This window comes from Cricetulus griseus, chromosome 2, assembly GCF_003668045.3.
Source record: "Cricetulus griseus strain 17A/GY chromosome 2, alternate assembly CriGri-PICRH-1.0, whole genome shotgun sequence".
Taxonomy (NCBI): Eukaryota; Metazoa; Chordata; class Mammalia; order Rodentia; family Cricetidae; genus Cricetulus; species Cricetulus griseus.
In genome coordinates this window covers 14757887-14775114 of record NC_048595.1, presented here as the reverse complement: position 1 = coordinate 14775114, position 17228 = coordinate 14757887, and the positions used below count along the sequence as shown (strand labels likewise).

Here is a 17228-nt window from a genome sequence, read left to right as displayed (position 1 = left end):
AGAACAAGGAAGGGCAAGGGATCAGGTGGGTGTGACCCTGTTGGTTCCTGTCCTTTTCCCAAATGGCTCTTTTACCTTTTAATTAAGCTAAGGTAGGTAAGACTGTGAGCCTCAGAACCAGAAAGATCTGGGTTTGAACTCCGGTCCCATGACTGCTCTTCCAGAGGTCCTGAGTCAATTCCCAGCATAGGATATGAACTCTGAGCCTCAGTTTCCCTATCTGGAGAATGGGAATAATAAGCTCTATCTTTCCAGGTAAATATAACTTCTGACCTATTGTGAAATGGCCTATGTTCCAGCCTCCCTCCACCCTCCACATCCTACAGGCATTGCCAATGGAAGACGGAAGGGCAAATCCAACTCCCTAAAGTGTGTTTAGGAGGCCACATTCTAGATTAGTCTTTGAGTTGTTCCTTAAAAATAAAAGCTGTGTTTCTGGAAAGATGGCTCAGTCAGTAAAGTGTGTAAGGACTTGAGTTTGAGTCCCAGAAGCCATGTGGAAAAGCTTGATGGGGGGTGCACACTTATCATCCCAGTGCTGGGGAGGCAGAGGCAGGAGGATGCCTGGGATGTAGTCAGCTAGCCAGCTAGCCTATTCACTGAGCTTCCAGCCAATGAGATCATTTTAAACAAGCAGCACCTGAGGAACAACACCTGCAGTTGACCTCTGCCCTCCATATATGGGCACACACACACATGTAAGTGCACACACATACATACACCCATATGGTCACACACCTACAAATACACAAATAAACACTAAATAATAGTCTCGTTAGGGAGTAGATTTGGAAAAGCTGCAGACCACAGACCATTCCCCCAGTGTCTTGATGTGAACCAATGCTGTAAGGACTCTGAGACCTCTTGCAGTTGAGAAAGCTCCTAGCTTTATTTAACCCAGGGTCCTTGAATGCACTTCCTGACTTGGTATTTTCTATTTTTTCTACTAGACAGCTATTTACAGGCTAAGAAATAGGGATTTCAGTTTCTTAGCACACATATGGGGCACACTGGGCTACACTACAGAGGCTTTACAATTTAGAGTAAGAGGTGGCCTGGGTCCTTGATATCTCAGGCTGCACTATACGTGCAGACCACAGGGTCAGAACTGGGTGAGGGGAGTGAAAGATTTGACTGCAGCAGGGCCACAGCCTCTGGTCCAGTCTTGGCAGTCTGAGCTAGAAATAGGGAGGTGGAAACTAAGATAAGAAAATGAGAGAGAAGGGGAGAAGGGGAGGGAAGGGGAAGGGGAGGGGGAGGGGAAGGGAGGGGAAGGGGAGGGGAAGGGGAGGGGAAGGGGAGGGGGGAGGGAAGGGGAAGGGGAAGGGGAGGGGAAGGGGAGGGGAAGGGGAGAAGAAGGGTGTGTTTGGTTTCTAAACTTCTTCCTGGAGGTCTGGCTAAGAAAAAAGGAGGGAGGAGGAGGAGGGGGTGGTGGAGGAGGAAGAGGAGGAGGGGGTGGAGGAGGAGGAAGAGGAGGAGGAGGAGGAGGAGGAGGAGCAGTCCTGAGGCTGTAGCTCAGGGTACAGTGCTTGCCCAGCAAGCCAAGGTCCTGGTTCCATCCCCAGTAAGACTAGCAAATGAGCAAACAAACAGAAAACAAACCACTACCCCACCAAGGACAAAGCCCTGTAAATGCCAAGAAAATAGAATTCAGAAATGAAAAACCCTAGACTTAAAAAACAGAAACAGAAACAGAAACAAAAACAAAACTTAAAAAGTGTCCCCTTATACCTGTGGTTCTCAACTTGTGGATCAAGACCACTTCAGGCTCGAATGACCCCTTCACAGGGGTCACGTATCAGATATCCACACTATGTTTCATAACAGTAGACCATTATAGTGATGAAGTAGCAATGAAATAATTTTATGATGGGAGGTCACTTCAACAAGAGGAACTGTATGAAAGGGTCACAGCGTTAGGAAGGTTGAGAACCACTGATCTACACAGACACACACAGAAATGTCACAGACACACACAGACATCACAGATAACACACACACACACACACACACACACACACACACACACACACACACACACACACACACACACACACACACACACACACACACACACACACACACACACACACACACACACACACACACACACACACACACACACACACACACACACACACACACACACACACACACACACACACACACACACACACACACACACACACACACACACACACACACACACACACACACACACACACACACACACACACACACACACACACACACACACACACACACACACACACACACACACACACACACACACACACACACACACACACACACACACACACACACACACACACACACACACACACACACACACACACACACACACACACACACACACACACACACACACACACACACACACACACATCACACACACACACACACACACACACACACACACACACACACACACACACACACACACACACACACACACACACACACACACACACACACACACACACACACACACACACACACACACACACACACACACACACACACACACACACACACACACACACACACACACACACACACACACACACACACACACACACACACACACACAGACAACACACACACACACACACACACACACACACACACAACTTGCCATTGGGCACATGTGAGGGTCAGAGAATAACTTTCATAAATGGGTTCTCTCCTTAAACTATGTGGGTTCCGGGGACCACACTTAGCTCCTCAGGTTTGGCATCAGGTGCCTTTACCTGCTGAGCCACCTTGCCAGTCCCAGGTTTCAATAATTATTAAGAGACAATACAGGGGCTTGGGGGAGAACACAGACTGGACCAGGCCGCTGGGATTCAAAGTGTAGCTCTGTCTGTTCTGCTCTATGACCTTAGGCCATGTTTCTAAACCTCCTCTGCCTCTATGTTCCATCTGTAAAATGGGGCAGTAGTCACTTTGCAGAACCTGTTCTGAGGGTTAGATGATCTAAAATATGCGTTAGAACATGGATTGAGTGTAAACACAAAAGACGTCAGTTCTAGGGACTGAGCTCGGGGCTCCCACATTAGGCAAGCACTCTGCCGTTGAGTTATATCCCTGGCTCTCTTTTTATTGCTTTTTATTTTGAGACAAGGCCTTGCTAAATTGTCCAGGCTAGCCTGGGAGACTGAGTGTAGCCTAGGTAGCCCTTGGATTGCAGCCCTGTCAAGTCTTCTGTGTAGCGAGAATGACAGGCCTGTGTCACCAGCCTGGGCCTGATGGATGATGGGAGCTCCCTGCAGTGGAACACACTATTTTATCAAATCAAACATTTCAATGTTCCTTCTGGGGTAGATTATTTCACACCCATATTTTGAAAAACATAGTATGCATTGGTGTGTTCTAACTCCTGTAGCCTTGTGTGTCACTTGCGTTCCTTGCTTGTAGACACCCATCAAGAGATGAAGACAGGAACAGCAGGGAAGTACAAGCTTTCCTTCCCCAGGTGACTGCCACTCTGACCCATCTGCACCTATTGTGCATCAGTCTAGACATTTGGGGCTCTATCATTCGTTGTCCCTCCCGAGGAAAACAAAATACAGTAAAGGCATTTGTTCTTCTCCTCTTGGGTGACCGAGCCACCCGCGGGGAGCCTTTTTGCTTTTGCATTGCCTTGGGCATCTCAGGCCACCTCAAGCCCACGCATGGGCTGATGTGCACCATCCTTGCCCATACATGTCTTACCAGAGTTGGGGTACTTCACTACCGTGGGCAGGTACCGCCTCTTGTTTATGTCCACAGGCACGAAGACCGTGTACTTGCTGATCACGTTGCAGGCCTTGCTGGTGTGCACAGCATTCACCTGGTATCGGCGATTGGACCCTGCGGGAGTGAGAGTAACGGTCACTATTTGGGATCGGGAAGTATTACTTGGAGATTCTGGGAGCTAAAAGGAGAGCTAAAAGGAGAGCTTGCCCGGCAGTCTTCATCTTTGGGATCATACAGGTCTTGAAATCAAGGGCTTGTGAATGTACTGATTAAAGACATTCAGACAAAAACAAAAAACAAAAAACAAAAACACATCATTTCACAAAGATAAATGATGTCTTAATGTAAAAAAATGAAGTCATTATCTCAGAATAAAAGATAACTAATTCCCTTAAATAACTTGTGTTATTTAAAAGGTAGTCTATGTTGTCTGTATTTTATATTTGAATTTTACAGATGGCTAATGGGACCCTTGTTACAGGGCTTTGTGGGTTCCCGGGCTGATGGGACCTACTACACTGCCGAGAGGATTCAAAGCTGCAGCTGGGAAGATGGTCCCATGGGTAAGGGTGCTTGCTAAGAAAGAATGAAGTTTGTATGCCCAGCATACAACTGAAAAGCTGGGTGTGACCTTGGCCACCTGTGGCCCTGTGCTGGGGATGCAGGGAAGAGGGAGACAGGAGGAACTCAGATTTAGTGAGAGACTTTTGTCTCAAGGGAATACGACATGGAGTGATAGAGCAACACACCCAGCCTCCTCCTCTGGTCTCTGTGTATACCTATCTGTCCCCACTATTCCCACCCGCAACCAAACTCTCTCTCTCTCTCTCTCTCTCTCTCTCTCTCTCTCTCTCTCTCTCTGCCAAGAAAATAGAATTCAGAAATGAAAAACCCTAGAGTTAAAAAAACAGAAACAGAAACAAAAACAAAAACAAAACTTGAAAAGTGTCCACTTATACCTGTGGTTCTCAACTTGGGGTCAAGATGGAAAACCAGGGAAGGAGTTCATGTAAGGTCACACAGGAAGTTAATAAGGAGACTAGAATTTGGGATGACCCGCCCTGGAAGCACAGGCCCTTTCTAACAAATAGTGAGCCCTCTCTCTTTATGGCTTGTTGCCTTCTGAGAGCTGTTCAGGAAGCCAGGGAAATGAGGGACGGAGGAGAATTCACAGGAAGAAAAGAGTATCATGCATTACCCCGAAATACAAATGAAACATGAGCCACATAGCATGTAAATGGAGCGTAAACTTAGAACAAAGGAATCATGTAACTCTTATTGGCCCTTATCTCTGTCTCCAAGCCTGTTTCATCCAGCTCTCAATAGTCACGTTCTGGGGAAAGGCTGCCCCAGTTCCTGATCTAAATTAGCTCCCAAACCATCCCTTTTATACATGGCTTGGACTCATGTGTTTCTGAACAGCACTTAATTAATTATCTGTGTAATTGTTTGATTAATGCTGGCTTCTGTTAGCCAGTGCCAGGTGCTCCTGGGAAAGGATGGGCTTGCTTTGTCCTATGTCAGCCAACCTTCCAAGGGATCTACAGGGCCAAACACCTAGCCTGGCTCCCCAGCTGACTGTCAGGAAGACAATGGGTCTGATGAGAGCACACAGGATCTCAGCTAGGTCTAGGGACCCTGTAGGAAAGGTTCTGTCCCAGAGGAGCCCCTACTGCTGTTGGGTCTCCAGAACCAGGCGTTGGGCACTGCAGAAAAGTGCTGGGTGTTAGCGAGTATGGGGGTGAGGGAGTGCAGGAGTAAAGGAGGCAGGAAAAGCGGAGGATGGGTCACCAGGAAAGTGGGAGCGATGGAGGAGGCCAGGGCTGAGGAAGGGAGGGCCCCTCAGGTTGAGGATGGAGCCCCAAGTGCCATTAAATGTCGGGAGAGATGTGTGGTGGAATATAGGCCCCTGGAAACCTCTAGTGGTAGGCAGAGAGCCTTGGCCACGCAAGGGTGTGGAAGGCGGTTGAGTGTTGGAGGCAGGGGAGGAAGAATTAATGTTAGGGCCTTGAGCAGAATTGGGATGAGCAGAGCAGGGCATGGGGTGGGGCTTCCATGAAGAATGGATGAATCTAGGAGGCAGACAGAGTGCTGTGCCCATGAGGGCAGGCTTCGAGGTTGTGGGAGGGACTTTTATGAAGGGCAGAGATGAACTTTTTTGGGGGCGGGGGAGTTGGCATTGGTGCTGTGAAGAGTGTTGGCCATATACAGGACGATAGACAGGGCCCTGGGAGGCTAGAGGGAGGATCCTGTGGTATGGGCAAGGCTTGGTGAGAGGTGGGGCGGACATTCAGGCACCGGAGGGGACACTGGGTGGAGTTGGTTGGCTAGGCAGATAATCTGGGGAAATGGTTGGGTTACTGGGACCCCCAGAGCAAAGGCTTTGAGGACTTTGGGGATGTGAGCAGGACTTTAAAGATTGAGGAGGGGCATCTTGGCCAGTGGGTGGGGCACTAGGTTGCTCAGAGGCGGGCTTTGGGTTGTGGGCGGGGCTTCGGAAAGGGATGGGGCGGGCCTTGGGCAATGGGTGGGACACTGTACTGCTAAAGGACTGGCTTCTGGTAGGCAATACAGTCCCCTCCACAATCCTGTGTGCTCACCCAGCTCGATCTCGCCCTCACGCTGTGCCAGCTGCTCGAAGTCGCGGATGATGGCGCGAGCTGCCAGGTGGTGGAAGGTCTCGCTCCACATGTCCTCCTCCTGCGTGTTGTCCCTCTGAAGGGCTGGCGGTTCCAGCTCAAAGCTCACCTCCCATTGCAGACACTGACTGCCACACAGGCCTTTCACCAAGGCCTTGCCCAGCACAGGGCCTGGGGTAGCAGGCCTGCAGGGACTGACTTGCTCCTCTGACTCAGCTGTGGCCTCCCAGTCTGAGGATGTCTCTGTCTCCAAGGTGGAGGGGTGATAGGGTGGCTCTGTGGGTGGAGGGACAAGAGGGCTGAACCTGAGGCCAGAGACAGGGAGCCACCCACAAAGGACATCGTCCCTTGCTCGGTGTCAGTCAGTTCTAGAAAACCCAAAGCTAGCACCACCCCCTCCTCCCTTTAAGTAGAGGACAACTTCCTAGTGGGCTAGTGCAGCTCGGGTGGCCTGGGCTTGTCCCAGAGAGGCACAGATCCACCTTTCAGGAAGCTTGTCCCTGAGGGGCTGGATAGATGGGGTGGGACAGTCAGGTTGAGTGGAGAAGGTGGGACTAGACAGCAAGAGTTTGTTCTCAGAGCAAGAGTGACACAAAGGCGCAGAGGCAGGCGCTGGTCCTCTGTCCCTGTCATCTAAAACTGGGCCATAGCCTTTCTATCCCCTCAGATCTTGGACCTTGACTTACCCAGGTCCTCAGAGCTTTCAAGGGCAGACTTAGGGCTGGAACCAAGATCCAGTTCCCTCATAGAGCTCCAGTACTGGGTCTCCTGGCCAGAGACCAGCAAGGGTTGACAGTCTTGAGGCAGCAGGGAGGGCCTGCGGGCTCCTGGGCCATGCAGTCTGGGGCCCTGGCTCAGGTCATGGCCACTGTTGAGTAAGGGCTAAGGAGGAAAGCAGAGAGCAGGGGAAGGGAGGAGGGAGAGGGATGCAAGTGGAGGACCGGGGTGGGGTGGGAGGAGGGAGGCAAGAGAAATAGGAAGGGAAGCAGATGGAGAGAGGTGTGAGGAGGAGGAAGAGGGGAGCGGCAAGGAAGGGCAAGGGGAAGGAGAAGGGAGGAGGGAGAGGAGGAGAAAGGGGCATGGGAAGGAGGAGGGGGTGGTAACAGGGGATGAGGAGGAGAAGAAAGGATGGAGAGGAGAAAGGGGCATGAGGAGGAGGGGGCGCAAGAGAAGGAGAGGGGAGGGAGGGAGGGAGGGTGGAGAAGAGGAATAGGAGGAGGAGGGAGAGGAGGATTAAAGGAGGAGGAGGGGAAGAAAGACGAGAAATGAAAGAGGAGGTGAAGTCAATTGACTGGGGGCCTCCTTCTTTGGCCCCCTGCAACGCTTTCTGCTTCCTCTTCTCTCTCTCTCTCTCTCTCTCTCTCTCTCTCTCTCTCTCTCTCTGTTCCACAGTTCTTCCCAGGGAAGGCCCCTCAGGGAACCAGGGACTCATGACTTAGTTTCCACCACCCATGAGAAACAGAAACCAGAAAACTCCCAGGCCACACTGGTCAACTCCAAGGTGCAGAGAATCATGTGCCATGGAGAATTCCAAACCCACTTTCCTTTTTGGCATAAAGCTTAAAACCTTTTTTTGTGTGTAGTTAAAATTACCAATCCTCCCCCTTATGTCTCTCCATATGTTGTGCTTGAAAGGTCTTCCCCACCCTCAAAAATTTTTTTCTACAAGTTTTGTTATTTTTGTTTGTGTGTTTTAAGTCTTTGATTTGTATGCAGTTTATTTTCCTGTGGGGCGATGGGAACCAGCTTTTACTTTGATTTTCCAAATGGTGCAGATCTCAGCACTGTTTGCTGAATACAGTGGGCTCTCTGCAGTTTATCAATTCGCTATACTATCCCTACAAAGCTTGCATGTGTGTTCGGTGCTGTTTACAGGCTTTTTGGTCTGTTTTGATGATTTCATCTATCTGTTCTTGGGCTTGGTATAAACAAGCATCTGAAAGCCAAGGGGTAGATGGGAAATACCCTTGTACCATGGATGATGGAGTTCTTTTTTCTTTCTTTCTTTCTTTCTTTCTTTCTTTCTTTCTTTCTTTCTTTCTTTTTCTTTACTTTTTTAAAGAAAATGCTCTTGGTATCGCTTGGGTTTCCTGGGAATTCAGGATCCTTTGACTCCTACCCAACCACTGACTTCTGTAAAAACATGTGTTTGTTAAAAAGTGCATTTTAATTTCCTTTCCACGCGTGTTTCTGTGTAAAGCAGTGTGTAAAGCAGTGAGCATGTGTGGTTAGAGGACACACATGAAAGGAGTTCTTCCACCATGTGGGACTCAGGGATCATGACAGAACATGAGCCCACTGAAGTACAGCCCAGAGCCAGGTGACTTTAGCCTTGGACCAGGGCTGCCCTGATTTGCATGACAGAGACTGATTATATGTCTGGATGGTACACCCATGGCAACTCATGCTAAGATCCTAGGAGCATTAACCAGCCAATCCAGACTGCCCTCCTCCTCATGAAAAACTATATGCCCAGAAGCTACATGCAAGGAAACTTCTTCCAAACACAGGAAGACACCTCATCCCCTTGCCTCATGTGGCATTGCCCTAAGGGGAAGGTGGCACCATACCTACTGCCCAACCCATTTGCTCTCTTCCAGTGTGCTCAATAAGCAACTATTCTTTTTCTGGTCTTAAACAGAAAAGAAAAAATATCTCCCATGTAATTGGAGGGAAAAGACAAAATTAGAATAGTGGGGGCATGTATTATGAAAGTAGTTTGTATCGAACATACCAATAAGCTAAGTGGAAATGTTCTGAACCATGGCTGTTAACACAAGTTGCATCTTTCCATATTAGAGATTGGCAAATATCTGAATGTTTGGTCTCAATGTGTCAAGGTCTCTTATGAATGGTAAATGGGAGTGGCAGTGGTACAAACTGGGACAATGTGCTGTCTATCAATCACCAGTTGAAATCCATGGACTACCTGCGAAAGTGATCTTACTCTTACAAATTCAATCCTGTGGGAACCATAGGGGCACAAGGGTCTATGTGCAAGTCGTGTGTATTTGTTGCAGTATTGATAATCTGAATAAAGTTCAGGTAACTAGCTGGGTGAGGTAGCAATGCCTTTAATTCTAGCACTTAGGAGGCAAAGAGAAATAGATCTCTGTGAATTTGAAGCCAGCTTGGTCTATGCAGCGAGTTCCATGCCAGTCAGAGTTACACAGTGACACCCGGACTTAAAAAAATTCTGGAAACTATATCTCCATCAGTAGGGGAGAAGAAGTAGGTTATGGTATAACCATGCAATGAAGTATCACACAATATTGAGTGAGGGTGTTTTTTTTTTTCATAGCACTGTGAGAAGGTAGTTGAGAAAAATTACCTTAAATATTAAATTATGACAGATCTATATCTCAATGGTATCAAAGAATAAACTTGGTGGTTGTCAGCCTCAGAGAACTGTTGTTCATCAGAAAGAGTGATTTTACTGTATGTGAGCATGAACCCAGATGCCATTAAGCAGGCCAGTGAGATGTCTCAGCTGGTAGAGGTACTTGCCACCAACCCTGACATCCGGAGTTTGATCCCTTGGACCCACATGGTGGAAAGAGAACTGACTCCCAGGAATTGTCCTCTAACCTCACAAGGGTGCAGACACATGCACGCCCACTTGCCCACCCAAATGTGCACACAGCGGAAACAAATGTGATAAGAACTTATTTTAAAAAAGTATTAAGACACTATGTTGGAGGGTAATTTGCATTAGCAGCTATTAAAATATGCATGTGTTCCGTATATACGTGTATGTGCATGGTATTTCTAGAAAGACATACTTGGAACCAAGTGTGCGTTGGTGTAGGGGAAGGAGACTTTATTTGTACTTTATACCCAACTGAACTGTTTGAAAGATTTAATTCCAAATGTTGAATAGTATGTATTACTTTTGTGATGGAAGAATATTAAGCTAAAATGAATTTCCAGATTCTTAGACCACATACATGACCTTGCAGGGGAATGAGAAGACAAAATCACTTACCAGGTGTAATGTAATTTGGGAGATATCAGTAAACATTGGGGGGTCTCTCCACACTATTAAGTATGTATTAGTAAATATTGGGGTGTGTGTGTCTCTAGGTCAAGGACCGATATAGTTCAAGGCATGAAAGAAAAGAAGACTGGCCACTTTTAGGGTACTTTTGGGGGGCAGGTGCCCAGATGCCACTCCCTGACCCCTCCACTGACCTTACCACCACCCATAATGGGTCAGAGAGAAATGGACTCTGCTACAGTTTCCATGGCAACAGAGGTATCCACATGCTAGCTTTCAGATTCAACCAGCCAGAATTTGGGGAATACACACACACACACACACACACACACACACACACACACACAGTGGAGAGCTGGTGAGAGATGGTGGGAGAAAGTCAGGGAGGAGAGGGGAAAGAGATGGAGAAAGATAGGAAGAAGAAAGGTAGCTAGCTTGCCCAGAGCACTCAGTGAGTGCAGCTGCCATCAAAGAACACTGGCTACGGCCAGACACTGGACCAGGACTGCATCTTGAATCCACTAAAGCCTGGGCGCCTTCTCCACCTGGAGTTCACTCCCACTCTACCTGCTGGTGGGTGGCAGATCACCCATCTACATACATTCTCCCCATCTTGTAGATGAGGTGGTGGGGTTCAGAGGGCTTCAGAAATGCATGAGAAGAGTGCCTGACTCCAAGACTAACTAACATATACCAAGAACACCGAGGGTCCCCAGAGAAGCACAGAGGAGAGTCCCCAGTGTCCAGGAGGTGTGTGGCCCATGCGTGTGTGGAGATTGGGAGAGGATGTGGCGGAGAAGGAAGGCACACTGCAGATGGTGGGATGCTGCTTTGACTCACATACTTAGGACAAATCTGCATGGTTTCTGTCCTGAAGAAAATGATTAAGTCATGACATGCTTTAGCATAGTGGTCTCAACTGGGTAGTTTTATCCTGCTGACCCAAGAGACATTCTATCATGCCTAGGAGCAGCCTCTATGGTAGAGCCTTGACAGCAGCAGTGCTGAGGTGGTTGAGGACTGACCTAACAGGACACTGGTGACCTTTCCTGTGGTGGCTCTGATTCCTATTTCCTTTGCCCTTGGTGACTGTCCAGTTATGGAAGGATCAGCAGTGTGATGGAGGGAAGGCAAGAACCCTGAAGGCCAGGGCTTCCAGGGTCAAATCCACAGGCTGGCTGTGTGGGTCTGGTTAAGTCAGCTTACTTCTCTGACCTTCAGTTGCCACATCTGTACCAAGTGAGGGTGGATGGTCCCCAAACCCCCTCCTCTCCCAGGTACCATAAAACCTAACAACAAGACTCTATACGAGTGCCCTGGGCCAATGGGGAAGTGCTGTGTACAGGGGCTGGGCAACCATACTGAGCAGTGAGTGGCATGATTAGAAAGGCATTGGAAGTTGTCAGATAAATGTTCAGTTAAGGATGGAGGGGTGACTTTCTAAGCCAGAGATGACCTGTCTGAGGGGTCATCAATAAATATGCTTCAAATGAAAACTAACATCATCGGGAGGCTTGGCATTAGCTGGATCTGTACCTGAGTTCTACCTGATATCCAATGTTAACTAGTGATAAACATCCATCTTTGTTGTTATGTGTGAGCCATAGCCAATCCAAGCACTTCCGAGCCCCTCCCACCCTACCCTGCTTAGGTACCTTCAGGTCAATCTGCCAACGCTGGCTCTCCGAGCTGCTCTGATTGGCAAGGTCCTGCACCTTGGCTTTACGCAGTGGGTGTTTCTTGGTAGTCCCAGTGGGGTCACTGGCTGTGGTAGCCCTTGGGCAGATCCTCTGACTAGAGATCTGGTTGGTGCTGTACGCCCTCCGTCTCTGGGAGACATCTAGACGTGGGCAAGGGTAGTAAGAGAGGAGCTATCAGGGTGAAGGGTAGTAGGGAAAGAAAGGGACTAACATGCCATTGTCCTGCATCCTGCTCTCAAATGTCTTAAGTTTCTGTTTTCTTACAGAAATATGTGCATGTGCTTCCCTTAGCATCCAAAACGTTGCCAGGTCTGGCCCTGGTCTGTCTTCCTACAACTGTCCCTTCTAGCCTCTCCAGTGTGTGTGTGTGTGTGTGTGTGTGTGTGTGTGTGTGTGTGTGTATGTACACACACGCACGCATGTGCATGCGTAGGACCCAAAGTTGATGTCAGGAATCTTCCTCAATTGTTTGCACCCAAGTCATTTTCAATGGGTTCTGTGGATCCAAACTCTGGCCCTCTTGCTGGTGTAGTAAGCACTTGGCTGGCTGAGACATTTCCCCGGTCCCAGTCTTACGATTTTTACTTTTATTTGCATTTATTTTGTGTTGAATTTATTCAACACTATAGAATGCTGCATGCATTTGCCTGTCATCTTTGTGCAGGGGCCATGCTAATCTTCTGCATATCATTCTAGTTTTAGTATATGTTGCTGCTGAGGTGAACAGCCCACTGTATTCTTTTAACAGGATCTCTCATGGACTGGAGCTCACTAATAAGCTAGATTTACCAGCATGCCCCTGGATCCTCCAGTCTCTACCTCCCAATACTGTGCTTTAGCTAGGAATCCAAACTCACGATTTCTCAACAAGCACTTTACCCACTGAGCCATCTCCCAGCACCCTCTGATCCCCTTTTAGAGATGCTGTGTGGTCAGCGAAAACTGACATAGATGAGTAGCCAATGACCAGTGCTGACTATGTGCCATGCCTCCATGGCTCGGCCTGAGTGCTTCTTCTGGCAGGCCCCTCCTCTCCCTTCCCACGGCTAAGAACCAGTCCTCAGCTGTCTATGAACTTGCGCAGGTGTGCTTTTCTCTCTCCGTGGGGACAGTTGTTGTTTCTGTTCCTCGGCTTATCAGAGTTAAGGTCAGTTTGGTGCTTTGTGTCTAAAGGGAGGATCTTGGAGGGCAGGTGCCAGGTGGGAGCCACCCTATTGCCCCCACCCCCGACACACACTATACTCCTTGTCAAATAATCAGTAAATGCTCCTTGAAAATGCCGTTAAACTCAACAGAGGCACACAGGTCTAGGCTGACCCCCTCTTTCGCATCCAAAGCTTAGTCAGTTGCTGAGATTCTGTAGACTGTCTCCTTGTCTGTACCGTGGGTATCATCATATCCACTCCCACAGCTGCCGACTGGTCTGTACCGTGGATATCATCCTGTGCACACCCACAGCTGCTAACTGGTTCCAGAGATAGTTTTTATCAAATGCTTAGCACACAGTAAATGCTCAATATAAGGCAGCAATCATTATGGCTTCCATGGAAAAGGGAACAGAACAGAGCAGAAAGAAGAGGACCAACCGTGGTGGGTGGGGGAGTCTCCATTGCATGGTTGGGCATCGTTGGTATGCCCTGGGTTGAAGATTTTGGCACAGTTCCCACTGTCTGTGCCAAGTCCCTCATCCTGAGAGTGGTAGAAAACAGAGCTGCTGGACTCCTGGGTGTGCAGCGTGCCGTACTTTCGCCGTTTGTCCTGGACACAGGAGAGGGAAGAAGAGTGAGAGTAAAGTTAGACTCAGCAAAGACTTCCGTGGCAGCACAGGGTGTGTGGTAGGGGGCTTGGGTAGGAGTCCACCTCTGAGGACCTAGAACACTAAGGAGAGAGTGCTTGCTTGTTTGTTTGGAGAACTGAGGTGAATTTCTGATCAAAAGATGGTGAACATGGAGCTGGACATTGCGGCTCACATCTGTAGCCTGAACTTCATAGCAAGTTCCAGGCCAGCCTGGGCTACAAAGTACAATTGTGTCTCAACAACATAATATGAAAACAAAAATGAGAGAAAGAATAAGAATAGAATTTATTCTTCTATTATGGAGATATTTAAAATCATTGACTTTGTCCACTGAAAAAATTTAAAAATCTAATTCTCAATTTCATTCTTGTCTCCTAATAGATTAACTACATGTTCTTTCATTCTGCTCTTCATGGCACACACACACACACACACACACACACACACACACACACACACACACACGTACACAACAGAGCACAATTTTGGAAGTCATGTAGTCAGGCTTTATTTTATAAAAACCAGACCACCATACACATTTATTAGTTTCTTGACTTTTGTAGTTAAAACACTCTGCCTGCTAACCATTGTCTTTAACACCTGGCTTTGTAACATTCCACTACCATCTTTAACACCTGGCCGTATAAAAGTCCACTACTGATAACCATTGTCTTTAACACCTGGCTGTATAACATTCCACTACCTTTCAATGTGAAGCATTTGCTTCATGTCTGTTTGTCTTTACCACGGTATGATCTGTTGTCATAAATCCATTACATTGCTGTTACATCTCTGGGGCAGCACCTAGGAGTGACATTTCTGGACTGCAAGATTCATGTATTTCTGATTTCACAAGCTATTTCTAGATTGGCTTGCAGGAGGGCAATGGGCAGTTACACTTCCATCAACAGCATATGAAGGTGCTGTTTACCCAGCATCTGCCAGTAGCAGGAGATGGCCGGTCTCGTGGGCGAAGAAAACAGAATTTTGAAAAATGATGTGTGCGCATGTGTGCATGTTTGTATGTCTGTCCACACACATGAGAATGCACAAGTGTGGGTCTGTGTGTGGAAGCCAGAAACAACCTTGGATATCATCCTCAGCATCACTCATCACTGTCTACCTCCTTGAGACAGAGTCTCAGGGTCCTGGAGTTTGTCAATAGACTCAGGCCCTGGGGGTGGATCCTCTTATCTTCACCTTCCCAGCTCTGGGATTAAATGCAGCCACAACACTTCCTGAATATGTGGGTTCTGGGGTGAAATTCGCTTCCTCACACTTGTGAGGCTGAGGCAGGCACTTTACCTCGCCTCCACAATTTCACCAGTCCAAGAGAATGAGTTGATGACTTGGTTGGGTCCCTCAGTGGGAATGTGTATTGATAATCTAGTGTCTTTCAGGGCTCCAAGTATAATTAAAATTAAATACAACATAGACCATGAAAAAAAAAACAAGGCCAGTATTTTGTTTAGAACTTTCTCTGTGCAGTTGAATAGCCCACCTTCCATTACATATTCATATTAAATTAAAAATTCTAGACATTTCATATAGCATTCCAGTTATTCTTAGAAACGCATCCCATATATGGCCTGTGTCTCAGGACAGAAACATTTTAATACAATGAAGGGAGGCTTTCTAGGTTAGTCAGGTGAACCCTAGTTATCTGGACATGCTCCCTTCTGCTCCTTTGGCCTTATCTAGGAGTTCAGCAATGGTTGCTGTCCTTCATGGCTTCTCTCTTTCATCATCATCATCATCATTATCATTATTATTATTTAAAGATTTTATTTTATCTATTTATGATGTATACAACATTCTGCTTCCATGTATATCTGCACACCAGAAGAGGGCACCAGATCTCATAACAGATGGTTGTGAGCCACCATGTGGTTGCTTGGAACTGAACTCAGGACCTCTGGAAGAGCAGTCGGTGCTCTTAACCTCTGAGCCATCTCTCCAGCCCATCATTTTTATTATTTTTTAAATACATGTCTGCTTTACAAGCAACTGAGCATGCATATTCTTGTGTGTGTGTGTGGGGGGGGTGCACATGTGTACACATGTGTATAAAGGCCTGAAGACAAGTGCATGCCACTGTACCTAGCATTTCTACACATGGGATTGAACTCAGGTCCTCTGCAGCATGGCAAACACTCAACTGACTGAGCCATGCACCCAGCTCCTGTCTTTTAATGCACTAAGTTCATTTTATACTTAGCCACTTTAGGCATTGAGTTTGTAACTCCGTAAAAGCCAACCATGATGAGCAATGGGAGCGGGGCGAGGAGGCACCTCCTCAGACAATCTCCCACACGTCTGAGGTACTCACAGATCTGGAATTGAAAATGTACAAGGAAGCATCGCACACAATGCCGTATCCCATCAGCCGTTCTCCAGGGAATAGGGAGTTGGTGCTGACAGGTGAGATCAGGACCTCTGTGTTGTCAGGGAACACCCACTCCACAGTCACATCACTCAGCACTGGGGCCATGGCCTTCTTCAAGGATTTGATCATCTGTTGGGCGGGTCAGAAGGAGTAGATGATGTGTGGGGAGGATGTGGGGAGATGAGGAGATAAAAAGATGGTGAGAATGTGATCTCCAGGGGAGGAAGGCACAGAGGCTTGGGGTAGCTGGTCCAGCAGTGGATGAACCTCTGAACTCCTTAGACTCTTGGAATGGATCTTTGCCCTCATCTCCAAGCTTATAAAAGAGAAAACCAGGCGATCTAAGTGTGGCTGTGATTAGCTCAATGGCCCAGCATAGAGCTCAAATTTGGGGGTGGCATCTCAACCTCACCCTCTGGGCTGCTACGCTGCAGGACTGGGAGATGCTGGAGGCCCTTCTGTGTACCTTTGGTTGAAGCCGTTCCCCCTCCTCCAGGAACTCTGCAGTGCCCTTGGTTACAGATGCCAGTCCTTTCACCAGTCGGAAGCAGACACTGGGTCCAATTCCAAAACTATAGCACCTGGAGACAGGGACAGAGAGGTAGCTCTGGGTCATTGTACCCAGTGGGATAAGAGACTGTGGTCCAGCAGAAGCAGCTTAGAGATGGCTTTGTCTTTAGGCAAAAGCTTGGGGAGGAGGAGGAGCTATCATGGACATACACACCACACACACACACACACACACACACACACACACACACACACACACACACACACACACACACTGCAATCAACTCCCAGTCAGCACTGGCAGCAGTTTCTCCTTAAGCTACACTTGGACTTGCATGCTGAGGTGTGGACAACTCACCCCTCCTCATCTTAGGAGAGGGAAAAGGGGGCAAACACGGAAAGCATTGCTCAGCAACCCAGAAACAAGGCACTATGGGAA

The 17228-nt window shown here is 47.9% G+C and overlaps 1 protein-coding gene and 1 non-coding gene across 2 annotated transcripts in view; both read right to left on the bottom strand.

Moving 5' to 3' along the window:
* Vwa5b1 (von Willebrand factor A domain containing 5B1) overlaps positions 1–17228 on the bottom strand; it is a 43434-nt gene that overhangs the window by 5110 nt on the left and 21096 nt on the right. Inside the window, exons 10-16 of the mRNA XM_035438890.1 lie at positions 16746–16860; positions 16223–16408; positions 13682–13853; positions 12051–12235; positions 7085–7280; positions 6360–6674; positions 3736–3873 (exon numbers count right to left, since the gene is read on the bottom strand). Of these exons, the coding sequence (XP_035294781.1) occupies positions 3736–3873; positions 6360–6674; positions 7085–7280; positions 12051–12235; positions 13682–13853; positions 16223–16408; positions 16746–16860 (1307 nt within the window). The remainder of the gene's footprint in view (positions 1–3735; positions 3874–6359; positions 6675–7084; positions 7281–12050; positions 12236–13681; positions 13854–16222; positions 16409–16745; positions 16861–17228) is intronic.
* Positions 12715–12820, bottom strand: LOC113833904. The gene has a single exon (XR_003482096.1). It is a non-coding gene; the product is annotated as a U6 spliceosomal RNA (small nuclear RNA).